Consider the following 24,130-nt stretch of genomic DNA (forward strand, 5'->3'; position numbering starts at 1 on the left):
TATATAGGCATATATTAGAAAAGGGAGATGATCACAGTTTCTTATTTTCCATCATAGAACAGGTGGACAATACTCCCTTTGGAGGGGATTGGAAAATGAAATTGGCATCGTGCGAAAGCAAATGGCAAATTTTAACAGACTCCACGAGACCACCTGGTCTCAATGATTTTATCAGTATAAAACCTTTCCTAGCTTTGGAATAATATATATATATATTTTTTGCAGTATTTTCCATTTTATTGTGTCACATTTGTGATTTTTATTATATCTGGTTTACATTTAGAAGCCTTGTATTCATTTCACATTACATTCGTTAGTATGTACCTAGTGGAAGGACATCCGTCCTGTTTTAAATATTAGCACATTGTTTTTAAATATTAGCACACTGTATGCAGAATTTCTTGTCATGTTTTAATATTTCTTATCTGTAAGAATGCCATATTTTTATTTTTTATATGGGTTATTGAAATATTGAGTGTAGAGTAGTGTCAAAAGTTATTATGAATTGTAACTTTAAATATTTTGGCGTTTTTTTACTTTGATTATTTAATTGATTAATTAGTATGAGGTATGTGTGTGTATATATACCACTTTGCTTAGGTGTGTTATTTGTTCTGATGAAGGCTGGGGTACAGCCGAAAGCGCTTAACTTGGTTGCAATAAATTACTGCATTGGATTTATCTACCTTTGAACTGGATTGTTTCATTTTTCTGCTGGTGACTTTTGTCCTGTTGTCCTGTTGTACGAGCAGAGTTCATTCCTCAACCACCGTACAGTTCTTGTGTGGTTTATGAATGTGTTGAGGTGGAAAACTCAAGTAAGGTCAATATTGACTGACAGACTAAGGTCACTTGAAATGTCAATATTAACCGTGTGCACTGTGGGGAAAAAAATGTTTCTGCTGTTGCCAGTCTCCTTTTCCATTCCATGGTATTACTTAATGTTCTGATATTGTGAAACATAAATGATAGTAGTGAGGTATCATGTAGATGTGTGAAGGCTGAATGTGCCATTGGAGTAATTCTGCTCATTGTTAGATATACAAAGATTGATTTCAAATTCCTTGAAATATTTATACAAAACAAATTGTGTGAATGCTTTTACAAAATATGGTCTTTTGCATTTGAGCACCACTTAGCATTATGAAAATAAACTTACACAATTTAAGAAAAAAAAAGTGAAGAATTTAATTTGGCTTGCCTTTAAAAGCACAAACACACCACGTGCCAGCACGTGGCCATTAGCACCTTGAATAGTAATGACTGCAGAGGATGAACCTGAAACATCCAAGAATGTGGCACAATGTGTAAATGAAGTGAAATGAGAAATAAGCAAATGATGCACTGTTGAAATCCTGTTTAGGGATCATATCTCAATTATTCACAATATGCATTTTTTATTTTTGTTTAAATCTGCATTGCATTTGCAAGCAGGTTTTATTACCAAAGGAAAACAGTGAAATTTGCTGTAGGCTGCCTTACGCAGTGCAAGCAAGCCTAGGAACAGACTTTCATCAGAACTATGGACAGAACTGAGTGACTAAATTCTGCATCAAAGATAACTATCCCTGTGGCACAATGTGCAATGGAAGTGAATTGAAACAAATGATAAGCTTTGCAGGGTTTAAATGCAGTTCATTATTAATTTTACAGAGAGTGGTACTAATACAAATAATGTACACACTTTTTGAATTAGCTTCTTTTTGTGTTAATTCCACTATTTTCAGTGTTGCTAACAGCATGTGAGCTGTCTATCCACTTTTGGATAATTTGTCATTAAAACTACAACTGAGAAGGTGTTTCACAAAGAACATGTCTAACGTTGCAAGGAGATGAGAGAATGATGAACATGTCACTTGAATGCACTTCTTGCTCTGGTCACTGCCACACATACCAAATGAGTTAGACATTTTCACTATCAGCTCTAGTCTCCGATATATTTCTAATCCCTTTTGCATTTGCTCTCTGCTTGGCAGTACGCAAACCCAGTTTTCTTCTAGGGAGAAAACCGAAATCTAAACCTGATGGCACTGCAGCCATCAGTACTCTGGAAAGTACTCAGTGAAGAAAATACACTTGTCAGGAAGCTTTCTCTGTGGCGCAAGGTGCAACTGCAGTGACTTTAGATAAAGAACACAGGTGATTAATGGTTTGAATCCAGCTAACAGGTTTTTTTTCTCTCTACAAAGCATGCCAGAATCCCATTTCTCATAACATTTTGATCATTTGTCTTTTGTTTTACAGTCCGAATATTAAACATGTTTAATACAAGCAATGTATCAGTAATGCTTGCATAAGTAAACTTTTCTATTTAGCATATATCATTAGTGTTTCACATATAACCTCAAGCTAAAATGTGCCCAATTTCTTAAACGTGACAATGGTGTCTGAAATTCACTTGCATATCTATGATGGGCACAATACTTTTGATTTAATCATCATGAATCGTCACACATCATAACTGTGCGTTTAGCACAGTTATGTCTTGTGATACGTATATGCAACTGCAACATACCCCAACCTGTATTACTCAGCTCATGCAACTGAATGCAGCAGAAACGTTTCCTTTTACATAGGAATGCATTCCCAAGACTAATTAAAGTTACACACACAGGCACATCTGAAGCGTCTCTCCATTCATTTTGAAATGAGTACATCTCTAATTACCATGCTTAAAAGGTAGCTTTGTTCTCCTGCTGTAATGCCAATTAATACACTTCACTTTTTGCATGCTTTATCCCAAAGGTTCGATTCCCAGCTGGTACATCAAAATGTTAACATTGTGTGAGCCCCAATATCACAATCTGTCATAATTAATCTTCTTCAGCCTTAAAAATTCCAAGGATTAAAATCCATGCCATTAAGCATTTCCATTTCATTGCTGAACACTAGAAACGGTGTCAATAAATTAAGCATCACACATGGCAAAGCTCAATGCTACGTTTCACAGCTTTATTGCTATTTGGTGTAAGTAGTGCCAATCCGTCTATGCTTTCAATTGTGCAAATACAGTTGGCAGGGATGTGCATCTTTGCTCACTACCAGTTGGGAGCAAGATCTGAATTGGGTGCCAGTTAAAACAATCTTGTTAGCTTGACTTTTGAAGACCATGACAGAGACAGAGAATGGTGCTACATTTAGAACCCAAAGGTGGGATGTTAAGGAGTCCAGGATATTTGTGGCCCTTCTCATGAAGCACTACAGCCATAGGTTGCTGCAGTGTGATTATACTGGGTCTCAGTACAAGGCCGAGGCTTGAAATGGCTAGGTCAAGGCTGGCATTCCATATAATGGGGAAAGAGGTTTGTCACCACTATAGTGATCTTAAGCATAAGCAGGACCTTCTAAGCCAACAGGAGGCTGAACTTAAGACTGAAAACACCCTTCAGTTTGTGCAAGTATACTGACTGATAACCAGGGTTTGATACTATCGAGTAAGCCAGTGCAATTACTCACTGTGCTTTCATTTACATTTAGAGCTCTAAACAGGTAGACTTAAACCAACTTTATCCTGCTTATGTCTTCATGTTTGTTGCACTCTCCTACCCCTTATTTCTTCCTATAGAAAGCACTTTATTATACACAGTATGACAGATTAAGAGTAACACACCATACAGATAAATCTTACAGGTTTCACAAAACAAGTGTTGCTCTTCCCTCTCTGCATCTGTCTCTACCTCTCTGTTCACCTCTTCTGCTTCCATCATCTGTCTACCTCTCTGTTCACATCTTCTGCTTCCATCATCTGTCTACCTCTCTGTTCACATCTTCTGTTTCTATAAGTGGTCACTGTGCTTCAACTGAGTTATTTAAATGTTGTGAAGTAGTAATTCCCTCTTGTGATGACAGAATGTTTACATGTACAGACAGATATTGGACTACTTTCAATGGTTCTAATTCAGCCATTAGCCAAGTGTTACTGACCATGTTTGATTCACTATTTTGTGTGTAGCAGTTGGCTACATATTATAATGAATCACCATTATCCCTTCTCTGTCAAACTACTTTGTCCCGGTCTACCCCTCATCCTGAAGAAGTCTCTCCCTTCTGTATTAATCTTCTACCTCTGCAATGTCTAACACTGGGCAACAATCAACTATGGCTAAATGAAAAAGCACAGCTTGTGGCAATATCCTGTGATTTCTTTTGCCTTCAGCTGCATTACTCGGTTATGCTTTGCACTGCTTTCCTTAGCTATATTTACTCAGTTTAATGTACTTTTCAAGAAGCTGAAGTGCTGGATGTACAAGTTACACTGGTCAATACGGTAATGAAGATGAATACATACAGTACATTCACATTCCCATTTACTAAAATATGCTGTCACATTCCCATTTACTAAAATATGCTGTCAAATGTGAATTATCAGAAGTATGACTTTCTAGGTGGTGTACCTAGATAATTCTCAGGAATAAATACTTTTCTTGGATTGCTCTAAAAATTAAAATCCAGACGGATGAAACAATGTTTTAGAATGTTTTGTATGACTCCTGTGGCAATAAAAGTTAGCCATACCTTTCCTTAATATAGCAGCAGCATAAAAATGTGTTAACGTAGATCTACTTTAAAACAGCAAATTACCATAATGTTGAGACAAAAGCCAAGAAACTTTACATAAATGAACGGTCAAGTTTTCACCCACTTAAGTAAAACATTTTGCCAACAGTACTTAAAAAAACAAACCGAAGCAAATAAAGCCTGCCCCCACACCCCCCTAACTAAATATACTAACTCTGAAATCGCACTGCAGTGGAGAAAAGAGCAAAGTTCACCATGCTAGCCTACTGCCTCCTTTCATGATGAAAACTTGCAATGATGTGAACATTCGTTAATGTAAAGCTTTGTGGTTTTTCCCCTCAATGTTCTGCAAGTTGATGTTACAGTAATTCACAGTTTTAAAGTAGACCCGTTAATGTGACTGTGCCCTATTGCGAAGACTCTCTTGTACAGGATCTTGCATGAATAATTATGTTGATAAATCAAAACACAACATAAATGTGTTTATAAATGACACATGCACTACTTTGTAATGTCTGTACTGTGTATTCCTGTCACCAACTGTCTTACCTCTTCTCACCAATATTGTGTCATGCAATAAACCTTGGATTCAAAACTGCTGCCATAACCCATGTTTCAACCAGCAACATGCTGGGTACTGCATGCGATTCATAATACACCTGTAGCATACATACAGAGATTTACTAAATGCAACTGTGACGACAAATGTGTGAGTGACACCGGACGTGAAATACAACAAATCGTTTCTATAGCCTATATAGCAGATTAACGCAAGGTTGTGTGTTTGCACAGAGCAACAAACTACTGCCAACTCCCACTCCTGTGCTTCTGGCAAATAGTAAAATAAAATAATAAAATCAAATAAATATTGGTTCAGGTTGTACAAAGTTTGTATGTCTGTACTTATTTTGTCAACAGGTTATCTTGATTTCAGAATGAATAATGCTGACTCACTTCAAATCGGTTAATGTAGATTTGCTCTCCAATGGTTATACTTGTAACTGTTACAATACTGGTTAACCTGTTCTCGTATACCTCATTGTTCTTTTCCAGTGCACTGTCCTACATAGCAGTCGTCTGCGAATGCACACACAGCAAGTATGAGACAAGACAAGTGCGCCATCACCTCGGAATGAAGTGGCAGGAAAGTTTGACTGACAATCCACTGGTTTACAACCGAATTTCTTTGGCATCCCTTACTATGAAACAGGTACATATCCCTGACAGATAAGAAGAGTACATGGGCAGTATATAAATCTTAGTAGAAATGTAACTACATGGGACAATCAATCAGTTATGTTGTCCTGTGTGCACACACGCATTGGTTTCAAAACCTGTGATACACAGTACCATCTGTTAAACAGTGGATTTTCAACAAGTACAAATGTGCTTTTTCACATCTTTAAATTCTGACTTCTCCTGTGGCACTTGTGACTAATACTGTGCTATCTAGACTGTGTAACTAGACACGTATGAGGTTCAAAGATCAACATGGGTTAAGAGTATGCGTGTTTGTTTTTAACACTTGCTGCTGTATCTACTTCCCATAAGGAAAACGGAACTTTGCACAAAATTCCCTCATCCCACTTTTTACAGAAACATCCTCTCATCAACTCCCCTTTGTTACAATGGAGCGTTATGTCCAGCTCACACCCTTTGCTTGCATCTCTGTTTTTAATTATGTACATAAGTCACATATTGCCATTGAGATTAATTACATCAATATTTCAGGATTTATATTAGAAAGGTTTGACACTTCAAGCACATTTCTCTGCAGTATCTGACTACACTTTCACCATTTCTCCACCATTCTTAATTACTTCTGCAGTACAACCAATGTTATTTGCATACAAGCCCCCCCCCTTTCACTTCCACCTCCCTCAGAATTCCTTCACTGTACTTGCCCATAAATCTTTATGACCTACAGTGTGTGCATGTACATTAGGTTTGCCTATATGGCTGCTCGTCATGCTAGCACGCTTAAATCATGTAGACTTTGCACAAAGCCTGGACTATTTTCATGGAATCTCAGGGAAAGTTCAAAGAAGAGAGGAACAAGAACTGTCCAAACAAACCCAGTTACAAGAAAATACAAATGAAAGAAAATGCAAATGAGTTGGAGATGTTTTTCGGTGTGGGACATTTCATGGTACTGTACACCTACTTAGGCACATGACTGGAGAGTCAGAGGACCACTTTAAAGGTCCATTAAATCTTCTAAATATGGAAAGCCACTGAAGAAACCAGACTTTGTAAGAACCGAAAAATATGATTAACTGAAATGAGTTTACAAATATGTACAAAAGCACTATTTTGATGTGAACAACCCATTACTTAAGGTCCACTTTAGAAATGATCAGTGTAACCCAATATATGTGCATTAAAATTTTGCAATTAAGCGACTAACATGCAATACTGCATTTGCACATGCATTTATCTGTATTTTTAAATGAAAGAGAGCTTGTTGTCAGCTGGAATACACTTTTAGATATCAATAATTGCCTATACTCAAAATGAGCTACTCAACATCCTCCAAGACCGTTCACCATTCCGACAAGCATACACACACAGTACACCATTTGTTTTTATATCATCTACATGATAAAGTTGTGAATACGCAAACATAAGGGAAGGCACAATAATATTCTATTCTACCTAGATACTATGCTCTTACCTTTACAAGACAAGGTGCAGGACTCATAGGTCGAAGCAAATCTGAGATCTCCTGTCCAGAATAACTTTCTGAGTCTTCGTCTACAACCTGGTGGAATTTTACAGCTTGAGCTGGTAATCTGCATTCATACTCCTGCCTGTACTTTGATGACACCATGACGACATCATTAGATTTACTCTGCATAAAATTAAAAGTTAAGAGGCATTAATAACAGTACAACAGCCTGTAGATTTTTATTCTGTTTTAAGAAATGTTAATGAGATTTCTAGCTTTTCTGCCCGTTAAATCTTCAGTTTTTTCTAATAGTCTTAATTTGTGCAATTTAAATGAGGAAAACTAAGCAGCCACTTTCAGTATGCATTCAAAAACAATGCAGAGAATGTCCAAGCCCAGGATACTGACAGTTGCACAATTCAAATACAAAAACGCTGTAAACGCTATCTGCTCAGTGCTTCACTAAAGAACATGCAAGGCATACATAACAGTCATCTCAACACACAGATCACAGCTGCACTACAATAAATACCCCATTCAGTGTTCCATAGCCAACACAAAGCCAAACAAGGTAACCTGTGCATCCTGAACAATGCTAATGGATACTTGCGCATCAGTACATCTCAGAGGAAGGACACATTCCATGGCAGCTTATGAACTCAATGGCAAAAAGCAACAAGAGTGCAAGTGAAAGGTACAGAGCTGCCACAGGCATACAGCAAAACAGCCCACATATCCATCAGTAATCAGCACAGGTGGACTGCTTCAGAATCTGTATGGATCTTGGGGAATGTGAAAGTCATACTGCTAAATCATCTACAGACAGACGCAAGACCACAAATGCACACATCCTCTTCAGCAGCAATACACGCTTCTGCAGCTTGCTGTGACAAAAAGTCTCCCTTCTGTAGAATTCCTCTTCCTCACACAAACCTCTTCCTATATACACATGTGGGTGTGCAAGTGAACCTCTGCTTGTGCTACCAAGAATTTAAGTCAGCCAGTATTCAGCAATCTCAGAGGCCGCTGTCTTTGCAGTTAATGCTTCTTTTGCAGGTTCCACACTTCCTCAGAACTTAGAATCATACTAGCACATGTGTTCCTGAAGGACAGAACATAATTTAAACCAAGCAACGCTAATACTGAACAAGTGTTTAATAAAACAGAGCTTTCAGGTCAAACAAACTCTTCATCACTGTATAAAAGTACAAAAACATACTAACCATACTTATACCATCAAATATCAGAGGCATTAGTCAATTAAACAATTAACATCCTGGTCAAAACAATCAAAATTTAAAAGCATAGGTCTTTATTTCAAATTTGTTTATGTCTTAATACAGGCTTTAAAGAAACCGTTTGATTTAAACCCGCTGATACATCTGCATAAAAGACGTACTATCCATGGATACTCCATCTAGGAAAGTAGCATTATTCATGCTGTTCAAACAAATAAATAATGAAGTGTTCCAGCAGTAAATATACTGTACAAACCAGTGCACAGAAAAGTAGGGATACATCTGGCTGTGACCAGCAGATTTACCATGATAACTTCCAACTGGCAAACTCATTTTAATTTACAAGGTTGAACTCCAAGCAGAATGGTGGAGAGCCTTTTCAATCAAACATTCTTTGACCTATTCCTATAAAAAAGGATGCAACGGTGACCAAGATAACTTTCCCATACAGCCTCTGAATACGTTTCCAGTCATCTTCAATTTCTGCTATGCACCCCATGAACAAGTCTTCATCAAAATATCCAATATCCCAGTACTGCCAATTCAGAAAGAACACCCAGATTTAAAACCTGTTTGCTGGTCATGACTCCAGTCATCATCAAGCTTTCAAACATTTGGGCAGTAACATCTGTAATTAAATCTAGGTACAGCAAGTAAAGGGGGTTGTCAATTAATGCATATTAAACTGAAATGTGCAATACACAATTACAAATCAAGTATTTCACATGAAAAAAGCTAGGGATTTGAAACTACAGCCACAAACACAGTTCAGCCTTTACTGAGAATTACTGTATTCTGTAGTACAACTGACTTTTCTCTACCGCACCTATATTACGGGTGGTATTCACAGGTGGTTACTGTGCTATTGACCGAAGGTCTATATAAAAGCCTAGCCATGTGTACCCTATAATAATAGAGAAACCCAATATAAAAGGATCTTGCCTAAACTCAATATCTCGGTTGGCAATGACTACCCACATCTAGGAGGGTTCACAGGTGAAATCCCTGGCAGGAATTTACGGTATCCCATCCAATCATCTAGGCTATGCTTAAACAGGGTCATAGAGGGGCTTTGTTTTATGTGAACTGGTAGCCTGTTCCAGAGGAGTTGCAACCTCAGAGACATATCTGTCCAGCAGGTCCTATTTATGTCACAGGCCACATTAAGGTCCCTAGAGTGGGTAACCCTTACCCCATTTGACTTGCGGATGTGCATTTCCATTAGGTATGGATCTGAGATCGCTAGGTAGGCCAGGCACAAGTCTTCTCAGACTGTACGCTGCAGAGTATGGTGACAGTAACTTCAGTCTGTCAATATACATTTTTTTGGTTAGAAATATGAAGTTTCTCAAGTTGCTGCAGGTGCCTGGTAAGGTACATACCAAAGGGAGCATTGTATTCCACTACTGGCCTGATGAGGGTTGAATAAATGGATGTTATGACCTCTTTTGCTCTTGGGGCAATGCCTTTGCTAATTGGGTATGTGATGTAGCATGTCTTCCTTACCACAGTAGACATATGGCGATCAAAGGTTTAGGCTACAATCAACTTGCATTCCCAAGTCTCTCACTACAGAGTTGTTACTTAAGGTATTACTTGATAGTCTGCAAGGATATAGTTTTTACCAAAAGGGATAATGCATTTTTTAGCATTGAATTTGAGTCCATGGCTTTGGTGGTTTGTGCAAGGCCCTCTTGAAGTATGTGGACAGTTTGGGGATTCGATGATTGCACCTAATTTGGAGTATTCAGCAAACTTAGTCAGCCACAACCCCTCTGTTTTGGCCTGAACCTCTGAAGTATATTCCAAATAGGGGGCCCAGCACTGACCCCCTGGAGACCCACTGGTGACAGGTCTGCTGGATGAGGTAAAGTCCCCAACTCTGAGTGTGATCTGTTGGTGAGCCAGTCAGCAACCCACCTGATGACATAACAGTTTATATTCACCTGGGAGAGTTTATCAATGATATCTGACTCCACGTGGGCCAGCAGAGTAATCCAGGCTGCAGAGAGCTGAATAAGCGACTTTTCTTGATACTAAGTATATTTTTTGTTGCTTTCCACATCTGAATACCTAGCAACTGTATTTCGCCTGCCTTTCTGTTACATTGAAGCTGTTTTTACTGCATTTAACTTAATATTGCACTTGGAATCCTTGTTTGTTACTATTTGACTGTATTTGTAGCAAATTCTTCTGTGTAAGCTGTAGTAGCTGATTCATAGCATTTATAAGTGTTTGCTGTACCTGTTTCTGCCTGTTTTGTGAAAAAAGAAAAAAAAGAAAAAATATCTCTTGTTTTTCCTGCTTTACTAGTTTAGTCCAGTTTCAGAGTTGCTGATTCCTGGGCTTTGGTTGTAGTTCCTGTGTACTGTTTCCTTGCCTTATTTGGGGAAGGAAGCTACCTTGCTTACCAGTGGGAGTGGGAAGCATTGAGCTGCCTTTTGTCCAGTTTTGTGAGGTTTCAGCCAGTAACTAGTAGTTTATTGGTCGTTTTGGGCCAGTTTCTAGCTTTTTCCAGCCCCTGGTATAAAACTTTCAGCTTGTACCTACTCAGCACAGACTCCACGTGGGCCAGCAGAGTAATCCAGGCTGCAGAGAGCTGAATAAGCGACTTTTCTTGATACTAAGTATATTTTTGTTGCTTTCCACATCTGAATACCTAGCAACTGTATTTCGCCTGCCTTTCTGTTACATTGAAGCTGTTTTACTGCATTTAACTTAATATTGCACTTGGAATCCTTGTTTGTTACTATTTGACTGTATTTGTAGCAAATTCTTCTGTGTAAGCTGTAGTAGCTGATTCATAGCATTTATAAGTGTTTGCTGTACCTGTTTCTGCCTGTTTTGTGAAAAAAAAGAAAAAAAGAAAAAAATATCTCTTGTTTTTCCTGCTTTACTAGTTTAGTCCAGTTTCAGAGTTGCTGATTCCTGGGCTTTGGTTGTAGTTCCTGTGTACTGTTTCCTTGCCTTATTTGGGGGAAGGGAAGCTACCATGCTTACCAGTGGGAGTGGGAAGCATTGAGCTGCCTTTTGTCCAGTTTTGTGAGGTTTCAGCCAGTAACTAGTAGTTTATTGGTCGTTTTGGGCCAGTTTCTAGCTTTTTCCAGCCCCCTGGTATAAAACTTTCAGCTTGTACCTACTCAGCACAGACTCCACGTGGGCCAGCAGAGTAATCCAGGCTGCAGAGAGCTGAATAAGCGACTTTTCTTGATACTAAGTATATTTTTGTTGCTTTCCACATCTGAATACCTAGCAACTGTATTTCGCCTGCCTTTGTTACATTGAAGCTGTTTTTACTGCATTTAACTTAATATTGCACTTGGAATCCTTGTTTGTTACTATTTGACTGTATTTGTAGCAAATTCTTCTGTGTAAGCTGTAGTAGCTGATTCATAGCATTTATAAGTGTTTGCTGTACCTGTTTCTGCCTGTTTTGTGAAAAAAAAAGAAAAAAAGAAAAAATATCTCTTGTTTTTCCTGCTTTACTAGTTTAGTCCAGTTTCAGAGTTGCTGATTCCTGGGCTTTGGTTGTAGTTCCTGTGTACTGTTTCCTTGCCTTATTTGGTGGAAGAGAAGCTACCTTGCTTACCAGTGGGAGTGGGAAGCATTGAGCTGCCTTTTGTCCAGTTTTGTGAGGTTTCAGCCAGTAACTAGTAGTTTATTGGTCGTGTTGTGCCAGTTTCTAGCTTTTTCCAGCCCCTGGTATAAAGCGCTAAACGCGTTAGCTGATTTAGAGCGAGCTGCCACTGTTGCACACTAGGGCAGTGCCGGTTAAGCAGGTTTAAACTATTCGGGCTACCTAAAGTCCACTCTTCAAATTTTCCCTTAAAACTACCTTCCTCGAACTATACTACTGATCAAATCAGCGTATCCTATAACTAAAAGATCAACTCTACTTGACTCCAAGTAGACCATTCTCTATCTATTAAACCTAGCACTTGCTCCTACAGTACTTATTACCTTGATACGGCACTCTTGTCATAGATAGTACCCCAAAAAGGCAACCCCCATTTCTCGGTCACCCACGTCCCCCGGAATCTTTTTTTAAAGTTTTTCGTCTACCCTTCTAGCATGTCGAGGATCAGTTGCTAGTGTCCTCTCCTGCTCAGCTGGTGAACCTGGGAATATTGAGGCAATGTTTCAATTGCCTCATGTACACAGACAACCCTTTCCTCCTCCCACAAAACACAAATACATGCGAGAGATGCAACTATACAGCCAAACTGGAGGCTGAGCTCTCTCAACATAGGACTGGCAAGACCAGTCAGGAGGAGAAGGTTACCACACACACTATAGACCCAGTCTCACATAGTACCATTACAACCTCAAATCATACACATAAACACACAAAGACATACTCGGAGGCTCTGATCAAAAATCTACCAAAACAGCAGAGGCCACCAAAGCAGACACCCAAACAACCACCACCTCAGAACACAACACCCGCAACACATAGACCTCACAGTCAGAGTGTCAAACAGTCACAGCCCTTAAGGCCAAACACAATGCCAGACACACTAGTCATTGGTGACTCCATAGTCAGACACACTGATGTCCCGCTCACCAGACTGAGTAAGGAGAAGGTCACAGTAAGCTGCCTGTCGGGCGCTAGAATCCGCCACATAATGCAAGCACTCAGGTCTCTCAACAGCAGGTACAAATATGACTCAGTCATTGTCCACGCTGGTGTAAACGACCTGAGACGTACCTCCTTGGACTACATGAAAAGAGACATTGAGGAGCTCTCTGATTATGTAGCCCAGGCAGGTATGACCCTGACCTTGAGCAGTATCCTACCTTCACCAAGAATGATGCCACAATACAGAGATAAGATGATCAGCTTTAACAATTGGCTTAAACACTGGTGTCATTCAAAGGGGATCCAGTATCTGTCTGCCTGGGATGACATGCTGGACAAGCCACGCTGCTTCGCAAGGGACGGCTTGCACCTGTCACCCTGGGATTCCGGATATTGGCAAAGGCTCTTGCCACCCCATAGTGCCTTTTTAGGCAAGGCTCAAATTCTAAACCTACCACCCTAGAACACAAAAAGGAAAAAACTAAGGGTAATGCTGCTCAATGCCAGAAGTCTAAATCTCAAAATGCACGCACTCGAGGCCCTTCTCAGTATGGAGAACATCGATGTCTGTGCTGTGACAGAAACCTGGTTCAAGGCTCCTGAGAGCACCCCAGCTATCAGGTTTTACCTCATATCATGCGTTCCGCCCCAAAATCCGGACAATACCAAGAAAGGAGGGGGTATCCATATTCATCAAGGACACCCACACCTCAAGACTGGTGGCAACGCACGATGCATCGGAGACCATCCAGGTGCAATTAACCATAGGCAAGACTGCTCTGCAAATTGTAGCATGTTACAGGCCACCCTCACAAACTCAGGAAACTCACATGGCCTTCCTGAAAACACTAGAGGGGATAAATGTATCACCAAACACCATCATACTAGGTGACTTCAATTACCCTAATATAGACTGGGAACACTACTCAAGCCCAAACACCCTAGCCCAAAAGTTCCTGGAATTCATAAACTCAAATGCCATGGAACAACTAGTCACCATCCCCACAAGAGGAGATAACATACTTGATCTCATCATCACGAACATGGGAGCACAATGTTCAACACCGAAGTATACCCCTCACTGGTGAGATCAGATCACAAACTAATCTCGCTGGAGGTCCTCATCCCACCCCACCTGAAATAAAAAGACCACAGTAAAGAACTTCTCAAAAGCCGACTTCACACTTCTAAAGACTAGTGTGGTCTCCTTTCAGGCCCCGAGCCGGGAAAACAATACTCAAGCCGCTGAATCACTTACAAACGCCTTCTACCAGCACCTGCAGGACTGCATGGATAAGGCAATCCCAAGCAAAACAAAGACTCTCTGTACCAAAGGCAAGCGTCCAGTCTGGTGGACCCCAGCCATAAACAAACTCTACAACAAAAGGAGGAAGCTACTACAAGATAGAGCAAAATCCTTAAAAGGTAAGACACCCTTGATCACTATAAGTAAAAAACTAAGAGCTCTCATAAAATCATCCAAAGCAAATTTTGAGAGAAAAATAGCTAAAGACTCAAAAGACAATCATAAGGCCTTCTTTAGCTACGTTAGAAACCTAGGAGGAAACTCCCAGATATGCTCAGAACTAGTTCAAAATGATGTGAAGATTACTGATCCTACAGACATTGCCAACATACTGGCTGACAGGTTCAGTGCAAACTTCTCCCTCCCCCAAAAGGAGAGATATCTATACCAAATGGGCGCAGGGCCCCAAACATCTCCAGCGCCCAAGTGAGAACTGCTCTCTCCAAAGCAAAAAAACACAGCATCCATGGGACCCGATGGTGTCCCCGGCTGTGTGCTCCACGAACTCAATGAGGAATTAAACCCACAGCTAGGACAGCTGTTTAATCAAAGTCTTACCTCTGGATACGCACTCAGGAGTGGCGCACTGCAACTGTGGTCCCACTTCACAAAGGCGGTGCCTCCACAGACCCTGGAAATTACCGCCCATTAGCTTGACAAGCCTTATCTGCAAAGCCATGGAGAGGATCATAATGGACCTCATAAATAAAGACATAGGGAATTTGCAGACTTTGGATCCAACCCAGTTTGGCTTTGTCAAAGGCAGATCATGCCTTTTAAACTTGGTTGACTTTTTCAAACAGTCACCAAAGCCATTGATGAGGAAAGGCAGTCCATACAGCCTACCTCGATCTGGCTAAGGCCTTCGATACAATACCCCACTCGGGTATCATTGAAAAACTCATCAGCTTAAATGTTAACCCATACATCACAAGATGGGTTGCAAACTGGCTGAGTGACAGAACCCACAGGGTCAGAGTTGCTGGCGCCATGTCAGACTCAAAGCCTGTCACAAGTGGTGTCCCACAGGGCTCAGTCCTGGGCCCACTCTTGTTTGGCATCTACTTTTCCGAAGTACAAGCAAACAGGAGGGTTATGGCTGACAAAGTTTGCAGATGACTGCAAACTGGGCGCCATAGTAGAAAACACATCTGACACAGATATCCTTCAGAAGGGTCTCACAGAAACGGATAACTGGTGCCAGAGCCACGGCCTAAAGTTAAATGCCAAAACATGCATAGTCATACCCTTCGGGAAAAACAAGGTTACCCCTAGCTACCAAATAGGTGGCAATCCACTGAGCACAGAAGAAGTTATCAGGGACCTGGAGACCCAGGTTGATAGTAGTCCGTCATTCGACACCCATGTAGCTAAAGTAGTTAGGAAGTCCTTCTACATTGCCCACCTTATCATGAAGGGATTCTCATCTAGATCAAGGGAGGTCATAGTCTCCCTTTACTCATCACTCATCAGACCAATGATTGAGTACAATGCCCCATTCGGAATGTATCTGACCCGACACTTGCAGCAGCTGGAGAGGCCACAAAAGTTCCTCACCAAAAGGATAAAGGGTCTCAAAAATCTGTCCTATGCTGCCCGACTGAAAGAACTCCAGCTCTATTCAGTCGCCACCGCTTGCTCAGAGGTGACCTTTGCCTAACATACAAGGCCATGTCAAACCCAGATTTGATGAATATGCTTCACCTCAAAAAATCTAGATCCATCAGAGCCACAAGGGCGGGAGACTTAAACCTCGACACGGCTATTAATAGGACGTGCTGGAGAGATAGATTCATCACCCAAAGACTCCCTATGCTGTGGAACAAAATCCCGGTACATGTGAGGCAGAGCACCTCGCTGGCCTTGTTCAAGAGAAATCTTGACCAATGGATGGGAGATCGCAGATATACCCCCGGAATTACCTCAGTGTCACTGCTCGACAGAGGCACAGCAAAATAATGGGTATAGTTCCCCATACTAAAGGACAAAAGGCCACAAAACAATGGGCTAGGCTTATAAATGCCCTCGGGCAGATAGCCTAGTATGAACCTATGAACCTGAATGGGAGACCATTTCGAAGGCCTTGGCTAAGTCAAGGTAGGCTGTATGCACAGATTTCCCTTTGTCTATGGCTCTGGTGAAATTTTCAAAGAAGTCCACCAGGTTTAACAGGCATGACCTGCCTTTGACAAACCAAACTGTGTCCGATCAAGGGTTTGGAAATCACCTATAACCTTATAAGGTCCATGAAGATTCACTGCATGGCCTTACAGAGAAGGCTGGTTAAACTTATGGGTCTGTAGCTCCCAAAGTATGTTACTGTGCCTTCCTTTATGAAGAGGGATGACTGTTGCTGTTTTGATTCAGCAGGGACAAAACCAGTACTCAGGTTGTGGTTGAAGAGAGTACCTAATGGAGTTACTAACTTATGTTTTATGCCAATTAAAAACGCAACCTGGGAAGCGATCCGGTCCCATAGAGGCCATGTTTTTGGCCTTGGAGAGAACATTAATGACTTGCTCTTTGGAGATGCAAGGTGGGGAAATGTAGAGGAACTGCTTTTGGAATGTTTGGAGGAAACGGGGGGTGAAATTTTTGCCAAACCCGATGGCTAATAGGTTAGCATTTTTGCAGGATCAGTGTGCGTGATGCCATCCACAACTAGTTCAACACACATCCCAGTACTACCTTTTAGGTTATGGATAGAGCTTAAAAATGCCTTAAGGTTATCCTTAGCAATGGTTGCTAAATTTTTTTTGAAGTTTCCCTTAGAGAATTACAAGTTGTCTTAGTTGTTCAAGCAGAGGACTATGTTCTTCCAGTGCTGGGACCTCTCTTTTTTATTCTTAGATTAGACAGAATCTTCTTCCTCTTGTTGAATAACTTATTAATGCTAGATGTCCACCAGGGAGGCTTGTTTTTTCTTATGGATCCTGTTTTGATCCCATCATGTACAGCTGTGTCAAATACATTTGTGTAAGTGTTTATACGAGGCATTTGTGTATACCTTAGTATAGCTGTCAATGCCATCTGTGGGAACAGGAGCTTGGAAATTTATGCCACCTCTTAGGAGGATATAATTAGCTTTGGTGACATTTTTTAGCCTGATTTCACCTGAGAGGGATTCGGTTGTTAAAGCTAGTTCAAATGTAACTCTTGTGTGATCAGATTTAACCAGTGAGGGGCCTATACTTGTGGTGGTACAATGGTCACTCATTTTGGTGATGATCAGGTCGAGAATATCTGAATCCCTTGTAAGGATCCATGCTATTTGTTTCAGGACATTAGAGTCCAGGAACCTTTGTGTGAGCATGCTGGTACTCGTACAAGTTTCCCAAACAGTGGAGGGATGGTTAAAGATCGCCCATGACTAGACTAGAGTGTTTGGTTGCAATCTGACTCAAGTAGATCCAAATAAACAGCGTGGGTATCTTGGTTCATTGAAGGGGGCCTACATCGAACTATGATTTGACGGGTGATCCTACCCACAGTTAGTTAAACTTGGAGCAACTCCATGGAGTTTTCCTGTCTAAATAGTCTAGAGGTTTATTTGCTTTGATGAAGATAGATACTCCTCTTCCTTTGGTTCTCACATATTCATTTTGCAGTCTGAAGTGTGGAAGGTAGTGCAGCTTTGCAAGGCTGGGGTACTCTCAGCGGCCCTGAACAAAGTTTGTGACTGCACAGACAAACATCCTCCAGAGAGAGCAGTTTCTGAATTAAACTCCTAGCATTTAGCAGCATAACCTAATTTATTTGAGTGATATTTTCACAATGGAAATGTTGTTCTTGAGATCTTCCCTAAAAAAGGCACTATGGGATAGGCAAGTGCCTTAGCCAGTAACTGAAAGCCTACAGGTGACATGTGAAGACCAGCTCTTGCAAAGCAGCGTTGTCTATCAACCAGTCACTACACTACGTACAGCACATATTTCCATGGATCATGCATAAGCATACCTCAGGCATGATTCAAAGTAGCTGCACAAGAATCAGTCAGAACATAAAAGAAAAAGTCTAACTCAAGTAAGAAAATGATATGCTAGTGAGGACTGTGTGAAAGTCTGACTATGTAGTGGATAGTCTTTTTGATTCACAGTTTATTTTTGATGCACATCTGCTCACTGTACAGATGGGTTATAAAAAGCAAATGCACAACTTTTTCATCCTCTCTGCAATCCACAAAGATGCACATTTTTTGCTGCAAACCTGGCAGTTTCCCTGCTGAGGCAGTTGCTTACTTCAGTTGCACTTAAATCCACTGCAAAGATTGCTCACAAATCTAGTTGAAAAGTACAACCTAGCCTTTGTCCTCGTGTGTCTCACCATGTCATTAGCTCTTGTTCTACACTATACCAAGCTGCAGTTCCTTCATCAAATATCATTAATGCCGGCCACTATTTGATTACATACCTTAGCTCACACTGTCCGTTTGGATACACCTTTCAAAAAAAAAGGGGGTCAATTTCCACATGTTCCATGTGTATCCATGAGATTGTTTCAAGTACTGAAGTACTCTACTGTGCCTTGCTTTCTGATGCAGCAACATTTAACCTGAAATACAGGTTTGTAATGCAGCAACATTTAACCTGAAAATACAGGTTTGCAAACATTACATTTTCCTACCCTATGTGACTACAATCAATTACGCTGCATGTCTTATTTAGAAACTGAAGAGCAAAAAGAGAAAAGCATGACTTTCTGTTTTTCCCTCCCTTCACCATTTTCTGTAGAAAAATGTATCTCCTGGATTACACAGAAGACTGTGCAAACTGAAATATACACTCATAAGGCTTTGCTGAAAAGGTGGGCAAACAGATTGCCAAGTAATTTCCTCACATATTCAATCCTTCTGTTACAGTAAGATAGTCTGCACTTTGCTCCTGACCATTTCCATTACCAGAGACCACTGTCTGCAGTAACAAAGAATACATATGTAAAAAGGTAATAAATACAGCAATAAGACACTTTACATATACCAAATAATTGCTGACAAAGGACAGAACTAATGCAAGATTCCCCCGCCTTACCATTAAGGCAGAAGACAATTCAGATGTTACACAGAAATCCAACAATGACTACCTTTTTAGCAATCTTGAAGCCAACTTCGTGTTTTGTAAAGCTCTTCTAATTCATGCTTTACCTTGACCTTTGCATAAATAAAGCCTAGTGGCTAGCAAAATTGTGAAAGTTTGGTAGGACTTTAGCACAGCAGTACTTAATCTGCAGAAACACTTACCTCTTAACTGCATTAAAGCACATTATGTGCAAGTGCTTGTACTGCCACATATTGGTTCTTACTCCTGTGAACGAGCAATTCAAAACCTAGTAGTATCAGTCTCATACTTCCTTTATACCAAACCTGGTACTAACCTGGTTTGCTACAGTGGCGAAAAAAACCCTTCACCTGCTGCAGGCATCTTATATGCCAAAGTTGGGGGGGGGGGGGGTGCCATAAAGTAAAGTTGTGTAAACTTGCCATAAATGTAGATGTTGAGTGTATTCACTGTTGCAGTCATCACACTTGGGTTATCCTGCCAGGGGTAGGCCTGAAGTCGGCCTGAATACCACAGGCTTAGTATTTTTGTGTCGGTTGCTGTCGCTCCAGGACGGACGTCAGTGGTATAAAAGAGAGGCAACCGACGCCATTACATCAGTTTTTCTTGCCCAAAATGTCAGGAGCCCTTGGGTTGATTCCCAAAGCTGAAGAAACAGGTGGAGGCAGTCAAGAGTTGGGGCTGGCTAGTATGACCTGCAGGACTCCAGTTGCAAAGCCTGCCCTGGATTTGGAAAAGATAGGCAGGTGGTAAAGCTTAGTGAAGGTAACAGAACTCCATGTTGCAGCCTCCAGGATGTCCCTGGTAGGGACTCCTCTGAGAAAAGCTGCAGAGGTGGAAGTTGCCCTACTGGTATGTGTTCTGGCGCTCTGTGGGGGTGGTTTCCCCGTGAGGTTTGTGACAGAAATGGCTACAGTGTGCTGTCCATTTGGAAATGGTTTGTTTTGATACGGCCTTGCCCTCTGACCCTGCTGCAAAGCTAACTAGTAATGGGTCAGATTTCCTAAAGGGCTTAGTCCTATCCAGGTAGAATCTGAGCTGTCTGTGCACATCTAAAGAGTGTAGGATCCTTTCCCTCTTATTTTGAGGTTTAGGGAAAAAGATGGGCAAATGAATAGATTGGTTGAGAGCCACACTGGACACCACTTTAGGCATGAAAAGTTAGGTTTGTCCTGAGGGAGAACCTGTCAGCATGAAAAATGAAGGGTTCCACAGCCAGGAGTGCTTGTAGCTCAGACACTCTTCTAGCTGAAGTGATGGCCAGAAGCAAGGCTGTTTTACAAGAGGAATTTTAACTCTGCTGAAGCTGCAGGCTCAAAGGGTGGGAGAGTGAGCTTTTCCAACAAAGTTATGGTCCCAAGCAGGGGTAGGGGCTCTTCTGGGTGGCCTTAAGTTGTTAGCCCCTGTAAGGAACTGCTTGATGAGGGGGTGTGAAAAGAGAGGTGGCTCTGTGCTGTAATGAGCAGAGATGGCAGAGGCAGGGATTCTAATAGAAGAGATGGATAGGCCCCTGTGAAGCAGATAAGCTAGTTAATCCAGGATGAGAGGTAAGGAGGGCTGTGCTGGTTCAGCTCCTTTATCCTGGATTCAGGAGTAATACCTTTTCCACTTGTCAGCATAGGATTTTCTAGTGCTGGGTCGTCTGGCTTCACGTATAAATGTCCAGGACTTGCTTGCTTAGGCTGGCCACTGGAGGAGAGGTCCAGGACTACGCCAGGCTGCCAAATTCAGGGTCTGTAATTGTGGGATGCAAGAACTCTCCCTTCTGCAGGGTCAGGAGAGTTGGAATCTGAGGGAGGTGTCATGGAGGCAACGGTGACAGACTGCATAGTAGTGGTTACCAGTGTTGACATGGCCAGTCTGGGGACAATCAGGATTGCCCTTGATCTTTCCTCCCTTATTTTGAGCAACACCCTTGCAAGAAGAGGTAGAGAGGGAAATCGAGAGGTTTACCCATTGGAAGGATAGGGCATCCACTTTCCAGGCTTCCTGTGAGGTTCCCTGGTGCTGAATTTGCTGAGCTGGTGGTTGTTGTGGGAGGCAAATAGGTCCACCTTCAGGGTACCCCATTTCTGGGTTATGAGGTTGAAGGTGCTGTGGTTTAATTGCCGTTTATCTAGGTCTAGGAGATTTCTGCTTAATGTTGTCTGCCAGAGAGTTTTGGTTGCCTGGTAGGAATTGTGCTAGCAGGTGAATCTGCATGTCTGAAGCAGTATGCCAAAGATTCATGGCTAGCCTGCATAGTGGGTAAGAGTGGGTTCCTCCCTGCTTGCTGATGTACCACATCACTGTGGTTTTGTCTGTTTTGATTAGTAGAGACCCCAGAGAGAGTAGGGGGTCTGAAAGCTTTCAGAGCGTGCTGAACAGCTAGCATCTCTTTTTGATGTGCAGATGAATTTGATTTGGGCTCCAGTGGCCCTGAATGCACCTGCCGTCCAGGTGTGTACCCCATGCATAGTCTGATGCATCTGTGGTTAGGGTCTGGGTGGCGTGAGGTTGTGAAAAGGGAAGTCCCTTGTTGTGGTTGCATGCTGCTGCCCACCAAAGAAAATCTTTCCTTAGACAAGGTATAGGTATAATCGTTTCCAGGTCCTAAGAATGTTGACACTAAAGGCTTTAAGTACCACTGAAGTTTCTTCATATGCAGTCTAGCATATGGAATTAGTAGAATGCAGGAGGCCATGAATGGTAAAGCTTGCAGGATTTTCCTTGAGACTAACTGGGTTCTGGTGGCCAGTTGAGAGAAGCAGCCTATCAGATAGGCTTGTTTGTTTTTTTAGAGTAAGGAATGCCATCTGGGATGCTGTGTCCAGGCTTGCTCTCAGGAATACAATTTTCTGACTGGGGACTAGTTTGGATTTCTTTTCATTTATTGTGTACCGCAGTGAGGTCAGTAGGTCTTTTACAAATGCCAGGTACTGCAACAGCTTTTCTTGTCTGCTTGAATCAGGCAGTCGTCCAAGTAGGGGTAAATTTGAACACTTCTTAGTCTGCAAAAAGCAATGGCTGGAGCTAAGCATTTTGTGAAAACTCTGGGAGCAGTAGATAAGCCAAAGGGAAGTGCAGAGAACTGATAATGCATAGACCCTGCCCTGAAACGTAGATATTTCCTGCAAGAGTCTCTGATTGGGATGTGCAGATAGGCCACTTAGGTCTAGAGTGGCTAACCAGGCATCTTTGGATAGCATAGGAAGAAGCTGCTGGAGGGTGAGCATTTTGAATTTTGGTACCACCAGAAAGGTGTTTAGAATGGATAGATCTAGGATTGGGTGCCAGGTGCCCTCTTTTCTGGGTACCAGGAAAAGTCTGGAATAGAAACCTTGGCCTATCTGGTCTGCGGAACAGGCTGAATTGCCCTCATGGAAAGCATGGAATTAACATGGTTTTGTGCCTCTGCCCACTGGTTTGGAGAAAGATCTGGTAACCCTTTTGGGGTTGCAGTGTCTGGAAATAAAATTTGTACCCCTGGGACACTATGTTGAGGACCCATCGATCGTTGGTGATGGAGGCCCAGTTTTTTGCATGGGAGGCAAGTTTTTCCTCCTAGGGGCACAAGCAGGTGGGCAGGGGTAAGAGGTGGAGTTGAAAAGTCATATTGAATTCTTTCCATAAGGGGGTGGCTTAGGACTCCCTGTTTTAGAAGTGGCGGTACTCCATTGCTTAGATCTCCTGCTGTCTGGGGGGTCTGCTTCCCCTAGGTCTAGTCTAAGCCGGCCATGAGGGGGGCTGGGAAGGACCAGTGTTTTGAGGGGCAATGCCTACTGAATCTCGGAGGCTGGACTTGGTCTTGTCTGCATAGATTTCGTTTTTTTCTTCCATCTTTTTTAAAACCTCTTCTGCCTGGATGCCAAACAGATTGTCTTTGTTCAGTGGTGCGCCCAATAATTTTGATTTGACATTTATTTAATTAATTTAATTTATTTAACGTTTGTTAACCGGGAAAGTCAGACTTGGAACAAAGCCAATTTTCAGCGGAGGCCCGGGGAGAAACGCACCAGTTAAGACAAGCATGCCTTCCAAGTACAGAACCTGTGACTGCTACCCTGCAGGATGCTTCTAAGCAGTCAAACCCACACTGCAGGGTATGCTTAGTAACTTGGCTTGCAGAATGCATAAGCTCATGTAATTCTTTAATTTTCTCCACAGTCTGGAAAAGTAGATAATTTTTGTTTAACAAGTTCCATAACATGTTGTTGGCATTTCAGCATGTGGAACTGAAAATGTAATGCTCTAATGGCAAGAGCTGCAGAGGTGTATACTTTTTTACCCCATCTGTCTAAAGCTTGGGAATCCCGGTCCGTAGGGGTGGGATTCTTAGCTGTGGTTGCTTTTATTCCTTTAGGTCCTTGGGAGATGACCTCTGGGTCAGCAGTGAGATTTTTGAAAAGAAATGTGCGAGTCAGGGACTCTAATACCAGTCTGGTTTGAGTATCAGGATTAAACTGGACTCCATGAAATCATCATCCACAACATCCAGAACAGGAGGAATAGCCAAGGGTCTGTGCTGTGGTAAATCTAAAAATTCAGTCTCTCTTTTGGACTGAGGATAATCCTGGCATTCCCAATGGAAATGGTCTCAAGGTATATAGGGATTCCCCAAAAGAAAAATCCTCTGGAGGAGGAGAGGCAGAAGGAATGGATTCCTCTGCATCTGAATCCTCATAAGCAGATAAGGGCATGTCTTCATAATCAGAAACCTCAGAGTCGGACTCTTGGTCAGATAAAGCTGCTGGGGACAAGTCTCTCTTTTAGAAGGGGTAGGCTGGC

General features: G+C 41.7%; 1 protein-coding gene across 2 annotated transcripts in view; it reads right to left on the reverse strand.

Annotated features, from left to right (window-relative positions):
* Nucleotides 1-24,130, reverse strand: part of OS9 (OS9 endoplasmic reticulum lectin) — a 1,402,051-nt gene that overhangs the window by 1,266,610 nt on the left and 111,311 nt on the right. For both annotated transcript variants that reach the window (XM_044083591.1, XM_044083590.1), the window contains exon 2: nucleotides 7,193-7,369. In XM_044083591.1, coding sequence (XP_043939526.1) covers nucleotides 7,193-7,369 — 177 coding nt within the window. The remainder of the gene's footprint in view (nucleotides 1-7,192; nucleotides 7,370-24,130) is intronic.

This window comes from Protopterus annectens, chromosome 9.part0, assembly GCF_019279795.1.
Source record: "Protopterus annectens isolate FY-2018-M chromosome 9.part0, PAN1.0, whole genome shotgun sequence".
NCBI lineage: Eukaryota > Metazoa > Chordata > Ceratodontiformes > Protopteridae > Protopterus > Protopterus annectens.